At 39.4% G+C, this 25,872-nt stretch overlaps 1 protein-coding gene across 2 annotated transcripts in view; it reads right to left on the bottom strand.

The window, feature by feature from the left end:
* Window positions 1–25,015, bottom strand: part of GNPTAB (N-acetylglucosamine-1-phosphate transferase subunits alpha and beta) — a 39,628-nt gene extending 14,613 nt beyond the window's left edge. For both annotated transcript variants that reach the window (XM_064737216.1, XM_064737208.1), the window contains exons 1-11: window positions 24,833–25,015; window positions 20,539–20,624; window positions 13,869–13,988; window positions 12,199–12,240; window positions 11,269–11,474; window positions 10,505–10,569; window positions 10,177–10,311; window positions 4,839–5,000; window positions 2,998–3,177; window positions 1,887–2,057; window positions 81–204 (exon numbers count right to left, since the gene is read on the bottom strand). In XM_064737216.1, the coding sequence (XP_064593286.1) occupies window positions 81–204; window positions 1,887–2,057; window positions 2,998–3,177; window positions 4,839–5,000; window positions 10,177–10,311; window positions 10,505–10,569; window positions 11,269–11,474; window positions 12,199–12,240; window positions 13,869–13,988; window positions 20,539–20,624; window positions 24,833–24,949 (1,408 nt within the window). In that variant the 5' untranslated portion in view covers window positions 24,950–25,015. The remainder of the gene's footprint in view (window positions 1–80; window positions 205–1,886; window positions 2,058–2,997; window positions 3,178–4,838; window positions 5,001–10,176; window positions 10,312–10,504; window positions 10,570–11,268; window positions 11,475–12,198; window positions 12,241–13,868; window positions 13,989–20,538; window positions 20,625–24,832) is intronic.
* Between the last annotated feature and the right edge of the window lie 857 nt (window positions 25,016–25,872).

Genomic DNA, 25,872 nt, shown 5'->3' with positions numbered 1-25,872 from the left:
GAAAAAGACAAATTACAGACTTATTCCTGTCAGGAAAAACAAACAGCTCACTTTTCCTAAATTCAACATTGCTGTCTTACCAATGCAATCACCTCCATCCCAATCACAAGCTGAGTTATTACAGGCTTTATCACAGTAACCATCTTTAATCCATGAGCCAGGACATCCCTCAGCACAGTTTGGCACAGGCCAAGTCAAGTACACCTGAAACAACATTAAAGTCTGAGACAAGGTGGCAAATAGAAGTCAACTGAGCTTGTTTCTTTGAATATGGAGATTTACAGTAGTGTCTCCCTGTGTGCAGTGCCTTAAGATTTCACAGAACTTTGTAAATAGAATTTAAACCCCATTGTTGTGAAGTAAATGTTATCCCTTTCAAAGGGAAGGAAGAACTGAAGAATACCCAAGGCCATACAGACAGAACAAAGCAGCAACATGCAGAAATGGAAAGCAGAACTTCCCAAATCTACTTCTGCAAACCATATTCCAATTAAAATTAATATCTTCTCTTTTCTCAGATAGGAAGGGTGAACTTAAATTCTGAAACAGCTCTGCAGCTCACGCATTCTCCCGACTCAAAATGTTTCTTCATTACTAACCAGTCATGAGATAAGCAGCACATGTTGAACATAATCCCTGAAGCATCTCATCCTCTATGACTTAAATAATCCTAAGAATTGGCAGGATAAAAAAAAGTGTGCACGCGTGTGTTCTTTCAACTGAGGAGGCATAAAAAACCCCACACATTTTCCTTTAGAATTTATTCTTTCAAAGATTTTAGCAGCACGTTTTCCTACAGTAGCACTTGTTGATTGGGTTATCACAAACAACACCGCACCTAAGCTGACTTCATCATCACAACTGGGATGAATAACTAAAGAACAATAAAGATGCTGTAACAATATGGTTTTGCAGTTATATCCCTCCATCCTTAAAGATTTAAAACAACTAAAAGCCTCCTGACATCCCCAGGTACTGAAACAGTTATTTTAATGTAGCTTAAACTAATTTTGCCCAACCCTTCTGTATTTGTGTGCACATCTGTCTGCATAAAATGTTTAATTCATTGATCTCTGGTGCCTTGTGTACCCACTGCTTTAATAGAAAGAATTATACAGAAACCCTCATTTTCTTCCTCCATGTCACTCTTGTAGATCAAGCTAATGGATGAAAATTCTGCTGGCAGCCAGAGTGTGTATGCATAACTATAGCTCATGTTTCCTCAGCCTGCTTTCCTTGCTTAAACCCCAGTTGTTGATAATGGGTTTACTGAAAGACTAAATTAATTTACACTCATAAACCTGGAACAATATATATTATTTTAGCAATTATATACATTGTGTATATATATATATATATACCTATATATGATTATATACAAATTGGGCAAAGATATTATGGGTGTCTAAACAGAGGCAATTAATGGTAAACTTAGGACCAGTTTAAATGTCATCTGACCTCAGTGTTCCCACAGAAAAGACAATTCTTGTTTGTTTTGAGTATTTCCCACCAAAAAAAAAATTGCAAGGAAGGAGGACTGGCAACTGCCAAACACCACTTCAGTCTTACCAGTGCTCCAACAGGGAGTAAGAGAATTAGAGAATAACACTGAAACTAAAGTGAATCATGACAGAGGAACCATTATAACCACACTAATGTAGAAGTGAACATGAAAAATTAATCTTACAAACACAGCATACATATGAATACAGAGAAGAGCCTTCTACACCCAGAACCAGCAAACAGTTGTCTAGTTAAATACAATGAACCTTTAGAAATAAAAGGGGGAGTTAGTGCTCTCCCTTTCAAAACAGCATTCCTTTGACTTTTATCGTTAGAGAAGAAAAATTCTACTTCTGCTAAAATAATTTGTCATAAAGGCTTACCTTTTGACCTTTAGAGTGACTGTAAAAATCATCAGGCCAAACATCCTTCCCAAACATAACATCATCATTGAGATAAATAAACTTCTGAGAAAGGCCACTGATACGATGAATATGACTTTCAATAGCTGGTGAACTGAAGGTAGGCAAGTGACTCACATTCTGAAATATTTCCTAAAAGAAGAAAATCCCCAACAACCAAAAACTATTTCAGTCAGGTACACAAATACTTGATACTTATCTACTAAAAAAAATATTAAGAATGAGGATAGATGCAAAAGAAAAAAGATTCAAAGCAGAGAAAAAAAATACTTGAATATCTATTTTTTCCCCACACAAAACCATTTTCAGTTCTTCTGCTTAACTAAGAAACTGCATCTGATTGCTCAAAAAGTCACGAACTTTCTCACACTCCTCTTTCAGTGAGTACTGGACCAGGCTCAGAGTACACATTTATAATTCTCATTAATTTCAAGCTGCACAAAATTTCTAGCAAATTGCACCTGTTGCAGCATTCAATAAGTCAGGATTGCTCCATCTTTTTCAAGTAACTTCACCAGCAGACAGCAGAAAAGTTGAGTAAGTATCTCTTTAGCACTTTGGTTGTGCAGAATTCCTATGGCATGTTCAGATACCAAAATTACTCCTCAATTTGTAATATGCTCCTAGAGAATTTGGTTTCACTTATTCAGGAAGCTTGAAGGACTTCTCTTCCCTTTTTAAATAACATTTTGAGAATGCATAGCTACTTTTTTTGTAGCCATCTTCCTAGTTACAGTAATTGTAATCCATCCTGTCTCAACACAAGCTTATTAGGTTATTACTGGTTCTGAGAGACTGTTTATAGATTCAGATTCCATTTTCTTCTCCCCAGGTTTTTATAAATAGACTCTGTAAGGAAATTAGACTTGGGTATATGTTAGCTGAAGCCTCAATATTTGAAAGAGTGTACTAAATACAGGGTTGATATATGTTCAGCTATCTGTTCAGCACAAATAGGATATGCATGATAAAACCCTGGGTGAAAGAGGGAAGAGGCTGTCACCTTCAGCCAAATAACTGCATTGGATATCTTTGCTGGCCCTTTCAGAGTGGCAGTGCTGCTGAATTTTACCTGGTGTGTGACTATAGTTATGCGAGGATTATCCAGGTTAAGCCAGGAAGGGATCTGCCCGTTGGTGACGATGAAGATGTGCCGCACCCAGGGCGCGTGTCTCTCTATGGACCGCAAGGAGTAGCGCAGCTCCTCGTTGTCCTCGAAGCGGCTGGCAGAGACATCTTCATCCTGCTTGGACTACAAAAAGAAAAAAAATCTTTTCTTAGGTTTTAAATAGGGCACTAAAGCTCTGATCCAGCTAGGTAAGGATAGTGTGTTTTGGCATATGGGTGCATAAGCACTTCAGGACTTAAAAATTAAAAAATAAAAAGTACATTGATAATAACCATTATTCTTATAAAGAACCACATTATTCCAAATTATCAAGGTGAACAATGCAGTGTTCTGACATCACTGGCTGAGCACCTGGTATCATTAGGATGTCTGCTGACCATGCTGAAAGAAGTTCTTGAGAAATGAAGCAGAAAAACACCCCCTTCTACATTTCAAACCAGTAACATCACCTTTCAGAAATCCAGTCTCAAGTTCATTGCATCATGAGCTGTATATAAATGTCACCTAATATAGATATACTGGAAGTGTCATGATGTAGCTGCTCTTCAATTATCCCCTGCTCTATTATTTTAAAGAATTTAAGCAGGAGAAAATTAACAGAACTTAGCCTAATATTTATTATCAAATAGCCATATGTTTCCATATATTTTTATTAAACAGAAAACTGTTCAGTTAGAAACTTATCAGTTAGGTAACAAAATTAGGTTTAGGACACTGGAACATGTTTCTTTTCACTTTTATGAGAGCTTAATGACCTCTCCTAAAACCAACAAGTAAGGCTGCCTAAAAGGAACTTTTCTAAAGCACAAATTAAAGAGAAAACTCAAGAAAATAGTTGACTGTATAATAATTACCATTTTCACTGCAGATTCCTCACACTGTACATAAGTTTTCTAATACGTACAGTAATGCAGCTTTCATATTCACAAAACAGTAATGACTGAAAACATTTTAGCAGCACCAGCAGCCATTGGCTAGGTACCCATGCACAAAATAAACCCCAATTTCAACATGGGGAAATATAAAGCTTGAGCTCAGGGTTGGTATTAACGAGGAAGAATTCCCCAAAAGCCCAGGCCACAGGATATAAAGACAGACCACAAGCTTTTCAGGAGTGGGCACACTAACAATGCCACTTGACATTTACTGTGAAAAATTAAATTCCAGCAGAAGGAAAACCCCAAAGACTAAAGAATATCTTATCTTGAAACAGACACCATGTTATTTAATTTTCTGTTCTTAAACCAAACATCCTTCATTGTATCAGAAGCATTTAAAGTAAACCTCCTCTCTTACAGACATCTGCATTTCAGGACTACAACATTTTTGAAAGAGAAGCCATTAGCATTTCCTCAGCATAAATGATGCTGCAAAGCAAAAAATGTTTAAGAAATATATTGGGAACAAGACAATCATGTTTGTTGAAAAAACCCTCTAATCTCCCCACACAAGAAGCCTGCTTATATGCCAGTCAGGATCAGTGAAGCCTTTCAGGACTTTACTACACACAGTTTTATCAGAATATATGCAGAGGGCAACATTTTTCACTTAGTAGAGAACATGAAAACTTAAATTAAGTATCACAGTGTTTGATCCTTCTTTCCCACTTATTTGAGAACTGGACAGTGTTCTTGTGATATCTTCTTACAAGCTAATAAATATTTGATTCTTAAAACTTCCAAGCCTCTGGAAAAAATCCCATGTTCCTTGTCATTGACTAGTTAGCCTCTATTTGCAGTTGTAAAATGTTGTAGCATTTACCTGCTGTAAGAGAATTTACCCACCTGACTGACAGAGCTGAGGTCCCACAGCAAATAAGCAGGATTAAGTGTCAATTCTTTCCCTTCTATAGTCATGTTCTTCTTTGCTTGCTTGCTCAGTTCTTGGAAACCCTTGGGGTTATTCAGTTGTAAGAGAGCCACACTGGCTTCTGAATAGAGCTGCAACTATACAAGCAGAGAAAACAACTCCAGCAGTACTCTTCCATCTTTTTGTTGTATTATTTTTACTAGAGTTACTTAGAAGAATGACTAGTAAGCACTGCTTTTAAAGAGCTACAATTTCATGAAAACACAAAAAGAAGTAGTAAAATGGGAACTAAACAACATTTAAAGATACGTTATGCTTAATTTTCATTTTGCAAACTAAATGTCTCTTTACACAATGATCCAGCAATGGTAAACTTTTTCATGTTTTAAATATTTCAGGAGTAAACGAATAGTAAGTCCCCATCCATTCTCTGTCACTCCAATAACAGAATTCATGTTTTATCAACACTATATTATGTGATGGAAATAATTGTCCTTTTTTTCCCCCCATCTTAAACAAGGAATGATCTTCCCAGAAAATTGGGGTACTGATGTATTGTCACTGTCAGAAGTGTGAAACATTCAGAATGGTTTACAGTTAGTTCAACCTACAGCTCTGAAATCTGAGATACAAAGGGCTCCAGAGCTAATCTATGTGGGTCTCCAAGCCCTTAGTGCTGGTTGCCAATGTGCTGCTAAGGTCATTTCTTAGTTGTGGACTGTTTGATCTGTTGGCTGTTTTCATCTCCTGCCACCAGTAAGTCTGTATATCAGATCTCATAATGCACAGGATCAGGGCTTGCACTACACACCCTAACAGTGAGTGTAGGTTACAGATCATAGGGCATCAAAGCAGCTCCCCAAAATATGGCATAACCCAATAAATGCCGTGTTTACCATACAGAGTAAGATGAGCAGACCCAATCAAGCTAAAAGCAGGACTGCACTTTGATTTTCCAAGTGTGTGCATTCAACAGTCTAATTAAGAATAAACACAGTTAATCATTAATATTTATTTGATGCTATGCTTAATTTTTGTTCCTTCAGGCAACATAAGACAACCACTTCTACCAAATTTTCAGTGTAAATGCAATTCATAAGCTATCAAATTTGAATAATCATGTTCAAAAAAACCCAAAAACATCACAGTTCCCATCATAACAATTCTAAGTGGTTTTATTTTTTTTTAAATCTGATCCTTTCTGCTCATTTTAAAACAACACTTGTCCCAGAGTTAGGAGCCCTTCCCTTAGCAAGACCAGCTGTTCCACTTGTGACATTTTAAAGCTGTTGATGCTTTGACTCATATGCTATTTGAGATCTTTCAATCTGACTTATGAGGCCTGTCATTAGAAAAATCTGATAAATCTCAGACCTTCCAGGGAATCATCTGAACTTATGGGTGGAAAGGATGGCTTCAGTAGCTGAATGGCTGAGGCATGGTTACGGACTGCAGGCAGCAACCTCCAAAAATATCAGCACTGAAATGCTGCAGATTGCAAAGCTGCCAGCACTGGGCATGTGCTTTATTTAGCAATACAACAGTGTCACACAGTCCCTTAGAATCTCTCTCATAAATCATACATACAACAAACCAAAAATATTACCATGTTAGAGCTTTGAAAGCATGTGAGAACATTTAGTTTCTCTTTAACTTGCTCCCAAACTTGGCAAAATGAGTACCTGTACTACAAACTCCTACTTAGATTTATAACAAACATTTACCCCCCACTAACATAGCATGTATGCTGTAGTTTTTAATTTATAATATTCCAAGCACATACAGGAAGCAGTGGAAAAACATGTTCCATTTCTCAGCATCAGAGTTTAGCTAACCCCTGCCTCAAGAGTCTGAGATGGGACTTAAGATTCCTAACCAGTCCTTAAATTATTAAACCTTATCTTCTTAATGACCAATAGCTGACTATTAAGGAGATAAGAAGCTCCCCTTTTCCCACTCCAGTGTGGATATTGGGAAAACTCATATGCCTACATAGCAAGGGAAAGGAAGCATATGCTGAAGAGTTATAAAAAGCTTTACAAATATAAACCACTCTTGTCTTTACAAATGTCTCATGGTCTTTTTAAGATGACATAGTAGGAGGGTCATTTCTGAGTCAAAACTAATGAAATGCCTTAGGGTTTTTTCTACAAAGTTTACTTGCTACATCTGGGTGATCATAACACCATCTCCTGGAGCCACCTGTTTGCTCCAGAAACACTGATGAGCAGCAGTAAGGATCCCAAACCCCACATCCTCCAGTGAGGTATCAATGTGCCTGCAGTTCCCATGTAGATTTACTTCCATTAGTAAGACAACGTCATTAAGACATTCGTAAGTTTCTAACTTCTCTATATTATGTATGCGTGTGCTCATGTGGATTAAAGGAGTTGATATTTTGCAAAGAGGGAGAGCTACAAGCTCTTAGTTTGTCCTTGAAGCAATCAGGATATTAAATCTTGAAGGGAAAAAATCAACTTTGTACAAGAATTTTGTACACTACTTTGTACCATTTCAGTGAGAAACTGTAAGCATGACAGTCTCAAAAAACCCAGAAGCAAACAAACCAAGTTCTTAAACAAATGTAGTTTTTAAGTTACAAGCATCTCTTTAGGCTGAATAATAGTCTCCTTTAGAAATGTAGTTAAGGCTGGAAGCAGGGGGGAAGTGAAAATAAAATATTTGGTTGTTCTTCACATACAGGTCCAAGGTAAGGTCTTAAAGAAATAGCTCAGCCATCAGCTGAGCACAACCAGAGTAACACCTCCATCTAGTGGCTTCCTAACACTCACTTAAGAACACACAGACAATAAAAAGCTGTCAAATATCACTTTCAATTTCATCTGTCATAACACACGACCTACAACAACAAATGTGACGAGCAGACACACTGCCACTTAATTTTCATCTTGAAATAAACTTTCTTATCATTACATTAGAGTGCAGCTCATAAGTAAAAAATCTTAACAGACAGAATTCACCTTGAAAATAGATCCATTATATCATGAATCTTCACATTTTAATCACCTCTAGTTGAGCTCAGCTGCTTTGCTCAGATATTTGAATTTTTAGAAGCACTTTCTTGTCTAGGTGAACAAGTTCTGGTCTTTCTTGGATTTAGAAGATATTTAAACCAAACTAAAGCAATCCAACCAAAACAGCATTATCAACATAGAACACAAATGCACCAATAACTACACTCCTTCCTTTCTCACCTTTCAGCTCTTCTAACAGCAGCATTGTTCAAAGCTTTTATTATTATTTCTTTACTTGTGGTGTTGAAGTAAGACACAGCCACTTAAAGCACACAGAAACCCATTAAGGATCAGGGGGCATCTATGAGACAAAAGTCTAGTGTAAGCTCAGGTGCAACTTTCCTCTTCTCCACCAAGCATCTCACATCACTTCAGAGATTCCAGAAATGATAACAAGAGAGGAAGTGCTGCAAATGTTAGTAGAGACTGTAAATAATCACTCTTTTTTTCTACTTAACTGTAGCAATAACCTAGCATCTCCCTTTGGTGAGAAGAAAACCACACTTGGCTGTGTTTACCATTACTGCCTACCTACCATATCCACCGAAAGAAGAACTGACTCTGAGCTCAGAACCTACCAAAGGCTTCTGTGGAAATAGCCACATCCACACTTGATGTAAAATCCTTTATGCATGAAAATAAAACATTTCTTACCCTCACATACACAAGTTTCTTCACAACATACATGAATTGCTGCTATCAAGAATAAGGATGGGTCGGGAAAGAATTCACTGCTCGGACCACACAGGGTATAATAATCCTGATCTAATTGCTATAAAGCATCCACCAGGAAAAGAAATAGACAGCAAAGATGACTGGAAAGAAAACCACAGAATATTGTGGATACCTGAGAAAAAATTGTGTTTATACAGATAAACACAATTTATATCTGTACATATTAACAGTGTTTATATCTGCCTAACCAAATTGCAGAAGAGGAGCTCTTAGGAACATTCACAGTGGCAACACTTAGATAACACATCATGGAAAAGGGAACCGGCACAAATAGATGACACATGACCAATGACAAATTTAAAAACACAACTAAGGGTAAGGAAAAATCATATAAAAAGATAATAGGCACAGGATGTCACTTCCATAAAGACATGCAAGGAGATGGGAAACATATCTAAGACACCCCAGAGATGCAGCCTTTATGTTCATCTGGACAGCAATGAACCATATGAATATCCTCTGTTATTTAACTGCTGTGACACTAGAGATGCAAAGTCAAAAGAAAATACCTATTTAAGCTTCAATAAGTGCTTAAAAACTCTCTCTATTAATCTGTTTTAGGGCATGTAGCAAGAGAGGCACAAATGTGTTTACTCTGCAAGGTTCCTGCCTTTAGCAAGGCCCCAGGTCAGCTAACACAAGTTGAGACAAGAAAGAATTTCAGATTGCATTATGCTGGAGTGTGACCAGCTAGGAAAGGAATTACACAAGATAATTTCTGCAACAGAGTACATGAGTTGTTAGCCCAGCCTACCAAAAGAAAAAAAAAAAAAAAAAGAAAAGGGAAAAGGACTTCATGCTCATTTGAGCACCAAGAACAAGCCACAAAGTGAATTAGCCCGTATTACAGGTGTACATCAGACTAATGAGAACAAATTACTGCCATCCCATTACCCTGCTAACTCCTCCTCTTCCACAAACTCCTTGGCCTCCACCCCACGAATCACATCTCTCTCTAATACAAAAGCCAGTGATTTTAACAAATTTCTTGAGGTTCCACCTATCCATTAAACCTTACTGAAACTTCAACAGGTGCCCAAATAGCAGGGGAGAACAGAAGGCACCAAGTGGCAATCACACAAGTTGCTTTCTGCTGCCTTGCAGCTGGGCCAGCCAAAGTGCAACTTGTTTAAGACCCTACAGAGCACATGGCAGAGAGAAATACAGCATTCAATGCTGTTACTGTTAAGAGAGCTAAGAGGGAAGAAAAAAGCTAAGAAACTACATAAAGAAAAGTCACATTAAACAAGCTAGTGATCTAGAATTCTACAGCTGAGAGAAACTGATAAGGCTGCCTTTTAATCAGCTGCAGGCTAGCAAATGTAATGCCTGAGAACATGCAGTCACAGAACGGACAACTGGTCCTTTGCAGGCAACTCTTTGAGTCACTATTTGCAACTCTTCACTACTCAGGGAAGAAACACACAAAATGGCCCAGATTACTCTCAGAAATATCCCAACTCTCCAAGGTGGGTGGGATTCTGCACCTGGGCCATTCCAAAAGACCAGTACAACTAAGGCACTCTTTCCCCCAGAGCCTTACCAGTTTTACTTTAGAGGCCAGGCTCTCTGGCAGTTTTGTTCGTAGCTGGTTTGTTTCTTTGAAGGTAGCTGGAAATCCACTAAGAAAGGCCAAGTCTTGCATTAATACCAGACCTGGAACTTCTTTGTCTGTTGTCTAAAAACAAGAAAACAGGTTATAAAGACCATTTTAAGGTAGAATAATTCACATAACAATAAAGGTTACTCTGAAAGCTTTCACTTTTTACTACATCTGAGTTATGAAAAGAGAACAGCACAGAAACTTTCTAAAAATGTACAGAATGTTTAACACATACAAAAGGTAATCAACAGATTGTCAAAGTACATACCAAGTAACCCCTCCACACTATCTGTTTGCTGTTGTCTTTTAACATTCCAGAATGGGCAGCTTCAACTAGAATACATAAAATCAAAAATAAAAAACTTCTTCCAGTATAAAGTCACTTCTTTTCTGTATCATAGTAACCAAGAAATACTTTTGTAAATTAAATATATTGGAGTATTAATAGTATGAAAAGTTGCCTTTACAAATAGTAAATAATTATTGGTGGTAAAATAAAGAACAGTGGTTGTACTAGTGGTCAGGCACTACATATTTAACAAAATATGAAACTTGTACCTACTCTAAGATCTAAGATGTTAAACACTTGAATAATTTTGTTTTACAGTTGCCAATCCTTTGAACAAAGGCAGAACTTACTGCACATTATTCAAACTAGACTTCACAGCAATTAAAAGAGGATTTCTAAAACTAATCTTCCTCAGCCTAAACCCCAGCCTCTTGAGATTATCAGAGCAACACAGATATTCAGATAGCAAACCTGTTTTGCAATAGCTTTCTAAAGCACAGAACTCTAATCATCTGTAATCAGTTGTCTGGGAGGTAAGCAAGCAGTATCATTAATGGCATCATTTAGAGAAACTGTTTGAGGGTAGGAGAGACACTGAATGACTTGCTAAAGTCAAACAGAAAATCAGCATCGAAGCCAGTACTGGAGAAAAAAAAACAACAAAAAACCCCCAAAACTATTTGACAGCAGCTTAAAAAACTTGCTCTAGAAAACTGGATGGAATCTGACAAAGAGCTTCTTACCATCCTTAGGGCTATCAAAAACAATTACAGTCACATTGGTGGAAGGATTTTTTGGTTTTGCTACAAAGAACATATTGTTAGCAGCTTGTAGAGCAGGATGAAGGGATGGCAGGTCTTTCAGTGTGATGTTGGCAGGCAGTGCAGGATCCAGGACAAGCATGGGCACTTTGATGCAGTGTGTCAGCAAACACTCCAGCTGCTTCTCACTACAGAAAATACCAAAGGCATATTTAACACCACTAGAAAACTGAAAATAAAAATCAATCTTGGATGCAATGGGAAAAGTTTTTGTAAAACCTGATTATTTGTAACATTTGCTGTGGCAAGTGGATATTATTGATGAGCACATTTATCTTCCTGCAGAAGGCAAATATCTGACTGGTAGTGTTTAGTTCATTCCAATAACTGTTTTTTCTAAAGTTTCCAAGATTTCCAAGTCTGCCCATAGAAGAAACCTTATAGAAAAATCTCTAAATAACAAAAGGACCAAGCTAAATGACTGGGACAGACCAGCTCCTGCTGCTTTCTGGCAGCAGAGCCACAAGAGGCATGGACCCTCTACAGACAATTATTTGCAGGGCCATGTATACAAATGGCAGGTGAAAGCACCATTGAGTTTTTAATGCATATGTACCTGGAGTTTTATGATTCAAAAGCATGAAAATTTTTTCACAGGAGCTAACCCTAAACAGTGACAGGGTTTTGTGTTCCCAACTCCAGAAACTTATCAGAAGCTCCTTCATATGTGTCACAATAACATTACTTTTTTTCAGCAAATATATTATCATGCTGTCAGTCCTTGAAGTGACATAGGGAAGCCTGCATAGGGTATAGAAAACCAAACCATCTCCCCCACCAGCATCTGCTTTCAGCTAACAATGAGTAGAATATAATTTATTCTAATTTATACCCAAAAATCCCAAAACTCACCTCTTCTTTGTTGGTTCTGTTGCATTCTTTCCAAGAATTTCCCTATTACAAAGTTAAAACAAGGATATTAAGTAACACTGAATTGACAGTGTTTCTGTCAATGAGTCTAATTGCAGATTGTTAATTGAATCAGGGACACTGTGAAAACACCAATAACCCAGACAAAAAGTGCCAAGGCCTTGCCATTGGCCTTACCAAGGTGAGGACAGACTGACACGTGCCCTTCACTGCTCACCACCAGTGTGGAGCTCAAAAATTCATGGCTGTGCTGAGAATTGTGGCTGCAGGACTCTTTCTTCTAACAGGAATTTATGGGGTTATTATTATGTTACTAACTTTGTAGTATTGTTAGGTTACTGAACAAAAGTGAAAAATACTGGTAAGAAACCAGAATGAAGTGACCTGAAACTAGGTTGACTTGATTGTTTTGCCTACCATAAATATTCTGATAAGGTCTATGAAACAGCTCTTTTTATAGCAGTGCTCATTGATTTCAAAGGACATGAAAAAAATGGTCTACATGGGAGAGAACCAGGTGTCCCTGTAGACAGAAACATGGTACAGACACCAGTCTTATTTGTAAGCTTATTTCCAAATCAGTGTAACAGAAAAAAACGTGATTTTCCCTTCCTGAAACAGGAATCAGAGCATGAGTGATGACAAAGCTAAGCCAACTAATATTAGCTACATGAGTTGCTAGGAAAATATAAGCATAAATTTGAAAGCTTTTCAGAGCAGAGACTGTGTATGTTTAAGGTCAATGAATTTAAAGTTCTAATATTTCCAGGGTTTAGGTAAAAAAAAAAAGATCAAGAATTTCCCTTGAGATCATACTGTCAGTTGAACCTAAACTGCAAGACACAGCATACTAAAATTCAGATCAATCCCCCTTGTGGACTTCTCAGTATTCTGAACCAAATTATTATAACCCTTAAAATACAGACTTGTTTTTCCATTCATCATATTTGCTGGCCAAAACAGATTATGTGAGCAGAGTTGCCTATCAAAAACGAAATTATTGGTTACAAGACATAATCCAAGGTATCTGCAGGAGGCTGTGTTTGAAGGCTTAGATCAGTAATTTTGCAGAACTCTCTAGCACAATCTACAACAACAAATGCAGCAATTTATGTCTTTGCTTCCACAGATAAAGGCCAACTCATACCTTTATAAAGTGCATAAATTATTTCCCATTTCTCAGTTTCAGTATTTGTGAGACTATTAATCTAACTAATCTAAAAACAAGAACTTAAGAAACATGTTTCAGATTTTATGAAGCCTATTATAAAAAGAAATACCAGGGGGATGGGGAGAGAAAAAAGGGATGAAGAGATATATTTGAGGCATAGTTTTATTATTATTTACAAACTGTTATAGAAATCAATACAAAAGGACATACACAACACACAGTTTTCCACAAGGCATTTTACAAATTCATGACAGGACAGCCTTAATTATTATGCTTATCTTAAACAATTTTCTAATTAGACAGTACTTGACAGCTAAAAGTAGAACTGAAACAAGGTTTTGGCAATAATCAAATGAACAAGTGAGAAAATGAGCTTTTAATTTTCATGTTGAGCAACATGGGAAAAATAACAACAAAGGAAACTAGTACAGTATTAGATTGCTGCTGTCAGTTAAAGGGAAAAAATATCTAAGATTATTACCTCATTATTTTCTGTTCTTCCTCCATCTGTTCCCTGACCTGTTGCAATTCTTTGATCAGTTCCACATCTGTGCCATTCACCCAGGTGTACACCACATCAATTGGCATGGGTAAACAAAGCCTACATAATTCAAAGGAAAGCTACATGAGCTGTTTAATATTACATTACAAGTGTTTGTGGCACCCTACAATAGCAGTTTCTGTCTAACAAGGGAAATACTTGGTGTTTGGGCAGCAAACAAGACAAAGCAAAAAGACTCTCTTCAGCTATATATATATAATCATGCCTTAATTATACACAAGCCTTTGACAAAACAGCACAGACATCAACCAAAAGGACACAAAGTGGTTTTAACTGTTCAGTAACTAAAGGTAATCCTAACTTTATCCTCTGAATTTCACTAACTCACACTCATGGCCCTGCAAACACATCAAATATTTTTCAAGTCAGTACCAAGACCTGAGCACATTCTTAACTCACCAACTACTTCAGACAGGGCAGCATGAAGCATAACCTAAATCACACTTACTGTTATTTAATTGCACAGAGCCAGTAAGATCTCAGCAGGACCAGGTCTCTATCCTAGGAATGTCTCTTAGATTATATTAACAGGGCATTTCATAAGACAACAATTTAATTTGGGTACATGAATTCAGACTCCTGACATGGCAGAAAAATTAATTCTTGACACAACTGAATATCCTGGAGCTGTTTCTGGAGAGTTAGATGCTTCCTAGCATGCATAAGGCAGAAGGAAGGAGTTTGGGTACCTTTTTCCTACTTTTTTTATGATAATCTCCTCTCCAAGGCCCACAGCTTTGTGTCAGCAGGTACTCCAGGCTACCGAGGATACCCCAGTTCTTATTTTCAAAAGTTCCAGTGTCAAGCTATTTAATACCTTCCTAAACTGCAGATGGCCTAGCAAATGTTGGAAAACATCATCCTGTGACCACATGGACCTCAGCATTAAAGAGGTTTGAAGATGTTCTCTCTCCACCCACTGCATCCTTCCAAAAGCATTTAGAGAGACAGAGTTGCAGGCAGGTGTTGTGTCCACCTGCCCTTGCACAGCATGCCATGCTAGAGCTTGCACCCAGCTTTGTTTTCTACTGGCTCAGACTCAACAACTGAAGCACAAAATTTGTTGAAAGGTCAGCCAGTAGCTTGTCACAGCACAATGGGCAGGAACATTTTGTACTCAATTTACCCATGTTCCAGCTGCAACACTCAGAGAATAACGCTGGGGCATTCTGAGACAATCTGAACATCTCAGCAGCAGTGCTGCCTTCCCTAGCAGCACTACCCAGAAAGTCTCACATATGCAGGAAGGTACCCTTCAACCCAAATAAAGTCAATTTACTAAATCTAATTACCCTTCTATACACTTATTTCACTTTTTTCTCCAGAGATAACTAACTTCTGGTTCATTTATAAGGTATGTTTTGAACTAAAACATTCTCCAGAGGAATAGAAATTCAATGGATGGCAGGAGCTCTTCCAGCTTTTCTGCATTTGTTGTGATCAGTTAAATTACTGGTTTGACAGTCCCTGGAATGCTACAGCTCAGAAAGGAGTATGGAAGCACCTGACTCAAGTCAGAGGATTTCAAAACTGCCCAACCTTCAGCCTTCTGGGCAAAGTGCAGAGCTCACTCAGGCAGGCTTCACTGAAGAACACAGTATGTCCACAAGAACTCCAGCTCTTTCTATGGCATGAAGCAATTTTGACTTCTGTGAAGCCTCTCTCCACTTTACTATGTCCTAAAAGTGTCCCTCTATGTCATAGCACATATAATGTGTAATTTCCTGGTTTTACACTATGCTTCATACAGTCAAAAGCTAGTAAATTCCACAGAGGAAAAGTATTTTTTTCCTCAGTGGAATTTACTAGATGCAGGCAGGTCAATTGAATCAATGCTGGCATGACAAGCTCATTCCTCATTACCAGTGGCAATAGAGACAGACCAGTAATAAAAAAAGTGAATTGTTTGCAGATCCACTAGTCTAATTGCTTAAAATGTATCTAAGTACTCAGTAAATTTCCTTAATGCACCTTTACAGCACATACTGTTTCAGAAAGTAATGTTTATCAAACATAATAATAAAAACCAAATATCCCAAGTCAATTTGTTGTTTCCAACTAACACTTACAAACTTAAACTAACACTTTTAAGTCTGTACCATTCTGGACTTGGCCAAAGATTTCTGGATGGTTTCAAGGCTTCCTAAAGTACACTAGGAGCTTATAATTTCAGAAGTATGTGTAGTAATTACATATCCCCTGAACAGAGAGAGACATCATGGTTTTCCCAGGAAAATCCTGGGAAGCTGTGTAGAAGCTGTGGGAAACTTAGAGCAAAGAATTCAAACAATTATTATCATCTTTTTTCTGTAACCATTGTTTATAGATATAGATCTCCAGAGTGTGCTATTCATAGTTCACCAACTGTGTGAGAGAAGATTCTGAAAGGCCAGTCAAGTCTTAAGTCCACCATTGTTTCTATAAGAACTGTAGATTTCTAATTATAAAGTCTTTTCATGCCTTCTGATGACAGTGCCTCTATCACCTTTGGCTGTCCCAATACCAAAGTGATAATCAGTGACCCCAAGTGTGTGTTACATCAATTTCCCCTTTGTAAAGTCACATAATAAGGATGTATTGGAATTTTGCTGTAAAATAGTTTAAAATTAAAAAGAACAGATACTACACTTCAGTAGTACTGATCTCAAACCCTGTTTTAACATTCAGAGTCTTTTGCAGATCGTTCAAGTTCAGAGAAGCTCAACAACTCTCTCTCTCATTCTGCAGCTGTGTTTCCTTCATATGGATCCATGCATTTGGCCTTCATCAGAAAGAGCAGTCTGGCAAACAGGTTAAGCCCAAGGTGACCTGAGTTAATTTACTATTTACAGCCACTGTTCTAATCAGCTATTTCACCTCTTTGGCATGACTAACTTATGGTTCACTAACAGATGTGACTCAATGGTGCAATTTGATTCCAAGTGGGAATCATCTTAACACCTTTCTACAGAAAATCATCACTTTGGAAAATTCTTTGGAGACTCCCAAACAATTTATTGGGGTTTTTACATTTTTCTCTTTACAAAGTGTATCCATTTTTACTTGCAAATCTAAAAACATCCATAGGATTGTTGAAGATTGCAATACAAGTTGTTTTCCATTACCATCTGTATGGCAGATCACCTTTGTCAAGTGGGCAGTTTGCCTTATCTCTCTCTTTGAGTGACCACAATCGCTCCTCCCTCAGGAGGGAACATCTGCTGATAACAGACTATTGAATGTCACTGCAGGACAGATAAGAACTATCACATCCCACTGAGAGATGCTCTGCCCAGAGGGAGGAGCCAAGCATTGCTACCCAGATATAATCCAGAGGTTCTGAAACACCAGCACGACTTTCTCCACTGGATTTCCCAGAGGAACAGCTGCCTCTTCTTCCACTGGATCTTCAGAGGAAGGCTACACCCTTTTCTACAGGATCCCTGCTCCAGCAGAACCACACCTGACACTCCAGGAGGGCTGCAGCCACATTTCTAACTGGACTGCCATCAACACCCTGACCCACAGGGTGTCAGGTTGGGTTCTGACTGTGTCAGTGTTGTTCTGGTGTACTGCATTGTTAGTTTTATCCTTTCATTTTTTTCCCTTTTCCCCATTAAAGAACTGTTATTTCCTGCTCCCATATTTTTGCCTGAGAGCCCCTTAATTTAAAATTTATAGCAACTTGAGGGGGTGGGTTTACATTGTCCATTCTCCATTTCAGGGGAGGCTCCTGCCTTCCTTAGCACAATCCTGTCTTTCCTAACAGAGACAAGGATCCTGCCTGAAGACAAAACCAGACCCACCAGACAGGACAGGGGAACAGTTCCTGGCAGGAATTTCTCATACCCATGATGTGTTTACATAAGAGAACCATCACCACAGCTAAGACTGTGGGTAGATGACAAACTTTTGTCTCAACATCCACTGCTGCTGAAGGAGTATAAGAGATTTTGGATCTCTCCCAAGCTACCATATGGTGATCTCTAACCTTGCTGAGCCTCTTTATAAACAGTAGAAGCCTAAGATGCTCATAGTAAACCTCCCAGCTCTCCTGCTCCAGCACTGTTATTATGCACTAACAGTAACTCAGCTGTCCCATCGCTATTCCTGCTCCCTGATTTGTACATCTTTTCCTCTCTTCAGCCTCACTCAGCTCAGTTAATGGCTGGCCAACCTCTGACAGCTCTCATTTGCTGCACCTGCATACTGAAATCAGGTTGCACATTTTAAAAGTTGGGGATTATTCCTTCCCATCTTTCCATATATATTTTGAGTTTTAAACAGGACATCCTGGAATAGCAAAGTTACACTTTACAGTAAGTAAACTATACTTACTATGCCATTTGCAAGTAGAGTAATAAAATGCAGACACTCACGCATGGAACTCCATTATTTAGTTTCCTTTTCTCCCTTTTTATTTTCATATCAAAACTTAGTCTTCAAAAATGGGTTTGGACAAAGTGCCTTGGTTAAAAGCCCTGGGATTTCTAGTGCATTGTCTCAAGCTGTGTAAGAGCCTGAGCAATATAAGAAGCAGGTTCAGCAGCTGATGTGGCTACCTGAAATGTGCCACAGCTGGGATGCCAAGGGTTTGCAAACAGAAGGAAAAACAACCAAAAGTTATTGCTAAACTCCAAGGCAAAATCAGAAGTCTGCCTTGGTCTGGTAGAGAGCTGTGTGTTCAATAGGTGTTACTAATGATGTCATTGGTTTTGTGATGAGCTTTTTATCATCATAAGGAGCTTGCCCATATACACAAATTTGTCTACAATTCACAGTGAGGCTTTTTCAGAACAGAGCATTTTACTTGCAAAGCTCCCAGAGAACAACACAACTCAAATTCAATTGAAGGTCCACTAACATTTCCCAAAGGCCATGCAGCTTTTACTTTCCACAAAGCAGTACACTGGCTTAATTTTCTAACCAACAAATCTCCTGTTCTCCAATTCTGAGTATTTTCCTATAACTCTAAAATAGGAACTGATTAAAATCACTGGACAAGCTAGATTTAATCTGGAAGTCCTCATTTTATGTGTAGCTCTGTGTGCTGCATTAACAACAGCCTAAAAAACTCCACTAAAACCAGCCTAAAAACTCCTCTAAAAACAGCCTAAAAACCACCACTGATGCAAATGCCTGCTGCAAGACAGAGTCCATTACTGCATTTGTAAAGTTTGATAATAAAAATAATTGAACTCCTGACAAGGGACATCTAAAAGTTAACAAATGCCTGAAAGTACTGCCTCCACAAAGACTTCTGGTTGGTATGAATTTTTAAACGAAGTGGTAGCTACACACAAATATCACAGCAAACTTCCCTGTTACTCCTGACTTAAGCTTGTTAAAGGCATATGGGTGAACTGGAATAATTTTTAAACACCCATCATAAAACCTTAAGCTTTTGCTCAGGCAGCCAACAGTTCCTCAGCAGGCACTGGATGTTTTGCTCACAATCCTCAGAAATGAAAACTAGCAAAGGAGTGCTTGCACAACCACAGTGAAGTAAGGAAACACTGCAGAAATGGGAAGTGACTATATCTACACCACAGCAATAAGATTTGTGATTTTGTTTTGGAAAAAGTCAATGGTTTTATAAAAACACTCCAGTTAATTATGACAAAGTCAGGGATTTTAGCAGTGACAGGACCAAACTGCCATGTTTCACTTCAGCACTGCTAAAACATGTAAACATAAAGCTATTAATCCATATGAGCTGCATCACTCTGCTTTGATCTGTCATCCATTGGAAAATGGAGGAGAAATGGAGAAGAGACTATAAAGGTTCCCAGTTTCACCAACACCATGCAATGAATTTTACAGAGTTATCTCACACCAACTAAAGCGTGACAAATTAATCTGATAATTTCTACTGTTCCATGATGCAACAAACCTCAAGGCAGATTAAAGCTTCTGCTTTCAGGGTTAGCTACTTTAGCAGCTATCATCTGACTCTTAATATTGATACACTTGACTGGGATAAAAGCTCTCTTCCACCTACCAACTCCCAGTACACTTACTCCCTGAGCAACAGACCCCATGGCTATTCAGACACGAAAGTTGAAACCACAGGAAGTCATGTAGCAGCTAACACAACTGAAACAAATGACTTGGTTTCCCACTTGCAGTGAGAGATTCTCCCATCCACTCAGCCTTTAAAAGCTTCTTACTAGCTTTGTGACTTCTCTGTTAAATAATGATCCTCATAAGACATCACAGAAAACATAAGGTAATTTAAAAATAACTTTTAGAAACACTGAATATTGAAATGTTAAGCACATAGGCATAGTACTTATGTTTTCCTATCTTAACTTGGAAAACGTCATGGCCTCCCTTCATTGTCATCATTTTGATGTTTCATTAGAGACTGGATGAATTAAACACATTCAAAATGTAAATTTATTATAAGACTAGAGCTCTTAAAGCCAATCTTCCAAACTGGGAGATTATGCATTAACTAAACACTCACTAAGCTGAAAATTTGCTGCAGATTTAGAGCCCATACAGTAAGGTTCTACTCAACAGTATGTTACTCCAACTAATCTATTTTATTTAAATATTTCATTAGAAAGTAAAATGTGCAACAGTGTCAAGTGCAGGTAAAGCTCACCTATTCTGAAATGATTTGCCAGCGACGTTGTCTCTGTATGAATCAAACATAACATGATACTGGTCTCTGCTCCACTCCAAGACAACCTGCAAAGAAAAAAAAAAATCTAAACCACGTGATGTCACCACCTGTTAGACACTTAATTTTCACCTTTTGAAATGTTTAACCACAACCAATTTCATTCCAATCGATCTATGAATTCATGAACAAATGAGCATATCACAATCCCAACTAAATTGTGACACTGAGGCAGCAATCAGACCCAGAACTGAAGAGCACACTTAATTTAAACAAACTTTGCTTTTCTCTGCAACAAAGGATTTCATTACTTATGTACACTCCTTTTAAATTACTTTTTATTTAGGTCACCTGCCCCTTGTTTCTTAGCATCTAAAAATTCAGGAATATTTTCCCAAAACTGAGACCTAAATCAAATACACTTGGATACAAGCAGGAAACCCCTAACACACATACACACCTGCACAATTTTGTTCATCTTTTTCTATTCTCATACAAGATATACTGAAGTACACACATCTCCAAAATCTGAGCTTTGCAAACAAACAACCAGGAAAAAAAATTTCAACAATTTTTCCCACAATTTTTCAACAATAACAGTGGTAAATATGCTTTGACATAATAAAGAAGTCCAGGTATTTTGAGATAGAAGTAATATAAAACACATATTTCCTCTTCTGAGATAAACTTGATATGACATCTTTTAAAGTGAAAGCCCAACCTTGAAAACTACAGTGGCATTTTGTGCTGTTTTAGAGTTGGAGGCACAGTGGCTGAATTTACTTACTGGGATAAGTACATATTTCTATGTACTGAAGAGTGAAAAAAAAAACAAAACAAACAAATGAAAATAACAAAACAAAAAGAAAGAAAACCAGGAAAAGGATAGTACTTACAGTACTCACTTTACACCACTCTCCCTAGATTTAAATGTTATTATCGCTTATTTCTTGTATTGTGGGAACTATGAAATATACGATTTTTCTAAGGTCACCTTCAAAACCATAAACAAACCTTTTTCCCTCTAAAGAAGTTACACATCCCTCTACCCTCATTGCCACTAAAGCCAATTAAAGCCTTCCCTGGAGCAGGGCAGCTCCATCATGTGCCTGGTGACAAGAGCACACACCCAATTCCTGCCAGGGCTGCAAATGGTATCTTTGTAACCAAGATCACGTCAGCACACACAAAGGACACAGACTGCCCAGGCAGGAATAAAAATCTCCTCCCTGAAATACCAAGGTCAGGAATGTCTAAAAAACACACAATATTACACTTTCTTAATGCACAAGTCATTCTGTCCTTCTGCCAAATGCACATTGGAAGTTCATATCCACGTGGAAATTTGCTGCTACTGATACTGATGCACTGACACATTGTGACTGATATGTGTCTAGAAGAAATACAGAAGTGTTTGAGTAAGAACATATTATATGAATAATATGTCTCTCCAGAATAACAACATTAACCATTCCAGCCTTTGTCTTTTGTGTACCTATAGCCAAAAAGAAGTGGACAGATCTCTCAAGAACACAGTAAAGAACAAAGTTAAAAACTCTTCCTACCCGATATATTTTTTTCCCTTCAAGTGTTTCCTCCTGACACATTATGCATGCATCGTGCAATAATGCCTAGAGGCTGTTTTGCTTCCACTTTGCATACTGGAATTGCAAATCCACCAGGGGAACATTAAAAAGGGGAGAAACACTGCCTATCAGGAGATACTGTATCACACATGATAACAGTGTCTCTGGCATGTTCTGTTATAAAGCATTTTACTACGGAAGGATGGCCAAGAAAGGTTTATAATCAAACTGCCCTAATACTTAAAGCTCATCTTAGAGCATTACCTTAGACCTGGCTGCCCTGTATGTTTTTGCAGAAAAATTTCTCACTCATGTTCAATGCCCTATTATTTCACTGAGCTCAAGGTTTTCCTTCAAACGAAGCTAATTTGCAGCTTCCGGCTGTGAGAACCAATCTCAAATTATTTGCCCTAACCATCCATTTTTACTCCACCAGTAATACTGGTATTAGCATGAACCTAAGAAATCAGACCTAATTTTACCTACTAGAACAAATACAAAAATCTGGCTTTGGGGGCATGGGAAAAGCAGAACTGCAAAAGCTGTTCAGACACCAAGGTCTGATAAGTGCAGCCTCACGCTGCTTTTTATTGCTTGAGTTTCCCACAGATGGCTAAAAGTGGTTTAGCTGGTAATTTTTAGCAAGGTTTCTTGGTTTCATTTTCCAAACAGCTTTAGAGTTTCTTATTAGTTGCTGCCCTGCAGATTCTGTGCTGAAGAAGAGAAATATTTCCCATTCCCACAATAGTCATCGAAGAGGTCTAACAGTGTTCATTCTCACAAGCCTTGTCCCTCCTAAATCCAAACAGCTTTAGAGTTTCTTATTAGTTGCTGCCCTGCAGATTCTGTGCTGAAGAAGAGAAATATTTCCCATTCCCACAATAGTCATCGAAGAGGTCTAACAGTGTTCATTCTCACAAGCCTTGTCCCTCCTAAATCACTGAACAGCACTGTTTAGAAAATACAAAGGCAAAAAGCAAGATGCATGCAAACATCTCTCCCCAGGCTTATCTACTATCCTTAGAAAGAAAAAAAAAATCCAGGTGTTTAATTGGTGTTTTTAGCTGTGTTTTTTTTTTTTTTTCTTTAAAAAAACATTACTGGTCACTTTTTTCTTCATCTATAATTTGGAAAGTCTACTCCTACATGAATCTTCCAGTTCTTTTGCTCACTCTCTAAATTGTAGCTAAGCTTTCCAAGTAGCTTTGAAAGAACTGGAAGCAGCAAACTAAGATTAGGCAGGAAAATCTGAGCGGTGATTTCCACTGATTCTTACCAAAAATCAGCCATAACTTAAGACAACTACTGAAATATTTCTAAAAACCTTCAGAGTTCTTTGATATCTGATATAAAGTTGTGGTTCAAGTCCCCATTCCGAAGAAATGCAAAACTATGTCAGTTTCACAGCAGCACAAAAACTGCACCAATCCAAGTTGATACTCATGTACAAACAGGCACCTATGAGTGTTTTACAATTACTTAATTTGTTGATGCCTTTGAAGTTTCAGGAACTTGTGGTCCCCACAGGACAGCAGAGATTAGTACTTTATGCAAAGAGGAGTTAGTACACAAAATAAAGTTTTGATTGTGGTACACGCAAGAGTTTCAGATAATACTCTTAAGGGCTCTTCTTTTTGTTTTTTTTTTTTTTTTTTTTCCTGTATCTGAAAGACCTGATCAAATTAAACCAGAGAAGGGAGAAAAAAAAAAAAAAAGCTTAGGAATCACGAAATTCGAGTCGGTTTGTATTGAACTTTGCCATTCTTTCTAACAAAAATAGTTGAATTCCCTGATTCCTCACTACATTAACAAACACTGTGCTGAAGTAGGATTGATTTTCTCCTCTCCACATCCCTTCAGTGATGACTTACCAAATCGACAGGGCAATGTGAAAGGAAGATTTAAACTTTCAACACATCCGTGCAAAATCCTATCTAGAAGAAGTGCAATTAAATTGCATCATTTACAAAATAATGCGAGCGAACCAAGTAACAAGTAGCGAGCTAAGCAGACCCTGCTGTGCACCTTGGAGGGAGAATACATTTAACTGCTCAAACCCCGGAGAAGGGCGAGATTCTGTCACTCCCAGTCTACATGCAAAGGTGACATCCAGCACAAGCTTTGAAAGACTCAAAACCACAGATAAGTCACCTGATGAAGGAAGTGTTAAAGAATTGCACAAGAGCAGCGAACAGCAGCTGTCCGAGCACGCAGGGCTGTGTCACCTGTCAGACCCCGGCTCAGCCCCGAGGGACACCCGGCGTGCTGAGTGTCCCCGCAGCCCAACAGGTGCGGCCGCGGGGCTCGGGGATGGGGGCACAGCCAGCCCGTCCCCTTGAGCAGAGCCAGCCCGTCCCCGCGGGGCTCGGGGATGCGGGCACAGCCAGCCCGTCCCCGCGGGCACGGCGGGCCTGCGGCGGCGCGGCTCGGCACAGCCCAGCGGGGCTCAGGGCGCCGCGATGGGCGGGACCTGTCACCGCAAGGCGCCCGGAGCGGCACCTCGCTGCTGGCGGGACAACGCAGCTAGCCGGCTCCCCCGAGGAACAACAGCCCAGCATCCCCCCGGGGCCGTGCAGCCACAGGGCTGCGCCTGTCCCGCCGGCACCGCTCGGCTCGACTCGGCACGGAGGGAGGGAGGCAGGCAGGGCAAGGGGGGCAGCCACGCCGCGCCGGCGCGGCGCCGTACTGACCTCCCCGAACTGCAGGGCGGAGACGATCATGAGGACGAGGCCCCCGAGGCAGAGGCAGGGCCCATACCTGTGCGACAGGCAGGTATAGGTCTGGCGCTGCAGGAGCTTTAGCAGCATGGCCCGCCGGCGGCCGCCGCCCCGCACGGCCCGGCCCGGCCCGGCCCCGCTCCCCGCGCTGCCTGCGCCGGGCGGGGCCGCCGGCCCAGAGCCCGCCCCGCTTCCGGCAGCGCCCGGCGCCGCCTGGCGGTGGCGGCGGGGCCGCGCTGAGGGAGCGGCGCTGCCGGCCCGGCCCTCACGGGGGGAGCGGCGCTGCCGGCCCCGCACGGAGGCGGCGAATCGGCCGCTCCGTCGTTGGGGGCTTGCGGACATCGCGCTGATGCGGCCGAGCTGCGTGCTGAGATTGAATTTCAGCTGTCCGTGCGTATTATGGCACAGAAATGAAGTGCGGCGATGGGTTTGTGGAGTGGGAATCAGGCTAGAGAGGGTTACTGAGTTCTTCAAGAACAGCTCTTGAGGAAAAAAGATAACGAGAAACTAGTTACTAATCGGTAGCTGACAGCATCTCTCTGACAGCTTACACTCTGCCATCAAGTCCAACCACCTGCACGCTGCTGTTGCCATCGCCGCTGTCAAACGCTGATCGGACAGAGGCACCGCTGGTGCCCAGATGTGAAAAATGCCTATTATACGATTGTTTTTTCACAAATACTAAAATGAATATTATGTGTGTTATGTTAGAAAGTTATGCTGTATTAATTTTTTTAAGTAGTGTGTTAAGTATAATTTTAGGTTATAACATAATGTTAAAATAGAAACTATGCTATGTGAGATATTTTTTTAAGAAAGGAATCAGGTACTCGTACTGGATAGCAGCCACAAGACACCTAAGTCTTTCAAAGAGAATTTATTGCTCCATTATCAGAAGAAACTCAACTTCTTCCCGCCTCGCTCATCCATGAAGATGCCATCAGGATTAAGAGGAAGAAGTTGACACTGACCAGACAGAATCCTTTGTTTGAATGGAATTTGTGCATCATGTA

Source organism: Zonotrichia leucophrys, chromosome 1A (genome assembly GCF_028769735.1).
Source record: "Zonotrichia leucophrys gambelii isolate GWCS_2022_RI chromosome 1A, RI_Zleu_2.0, whole genome shotgun sequence".
Classification (NCBI taxonomy): Eukaryota; Metazoa; Chordata; class Aves; order Passeriformes; family Passerellidae; genus Zonotrichia; species Zonotrichia leucophrys.
This window is presented reverse-complemented; position numbering and strand designations above follow the sequence as displayed.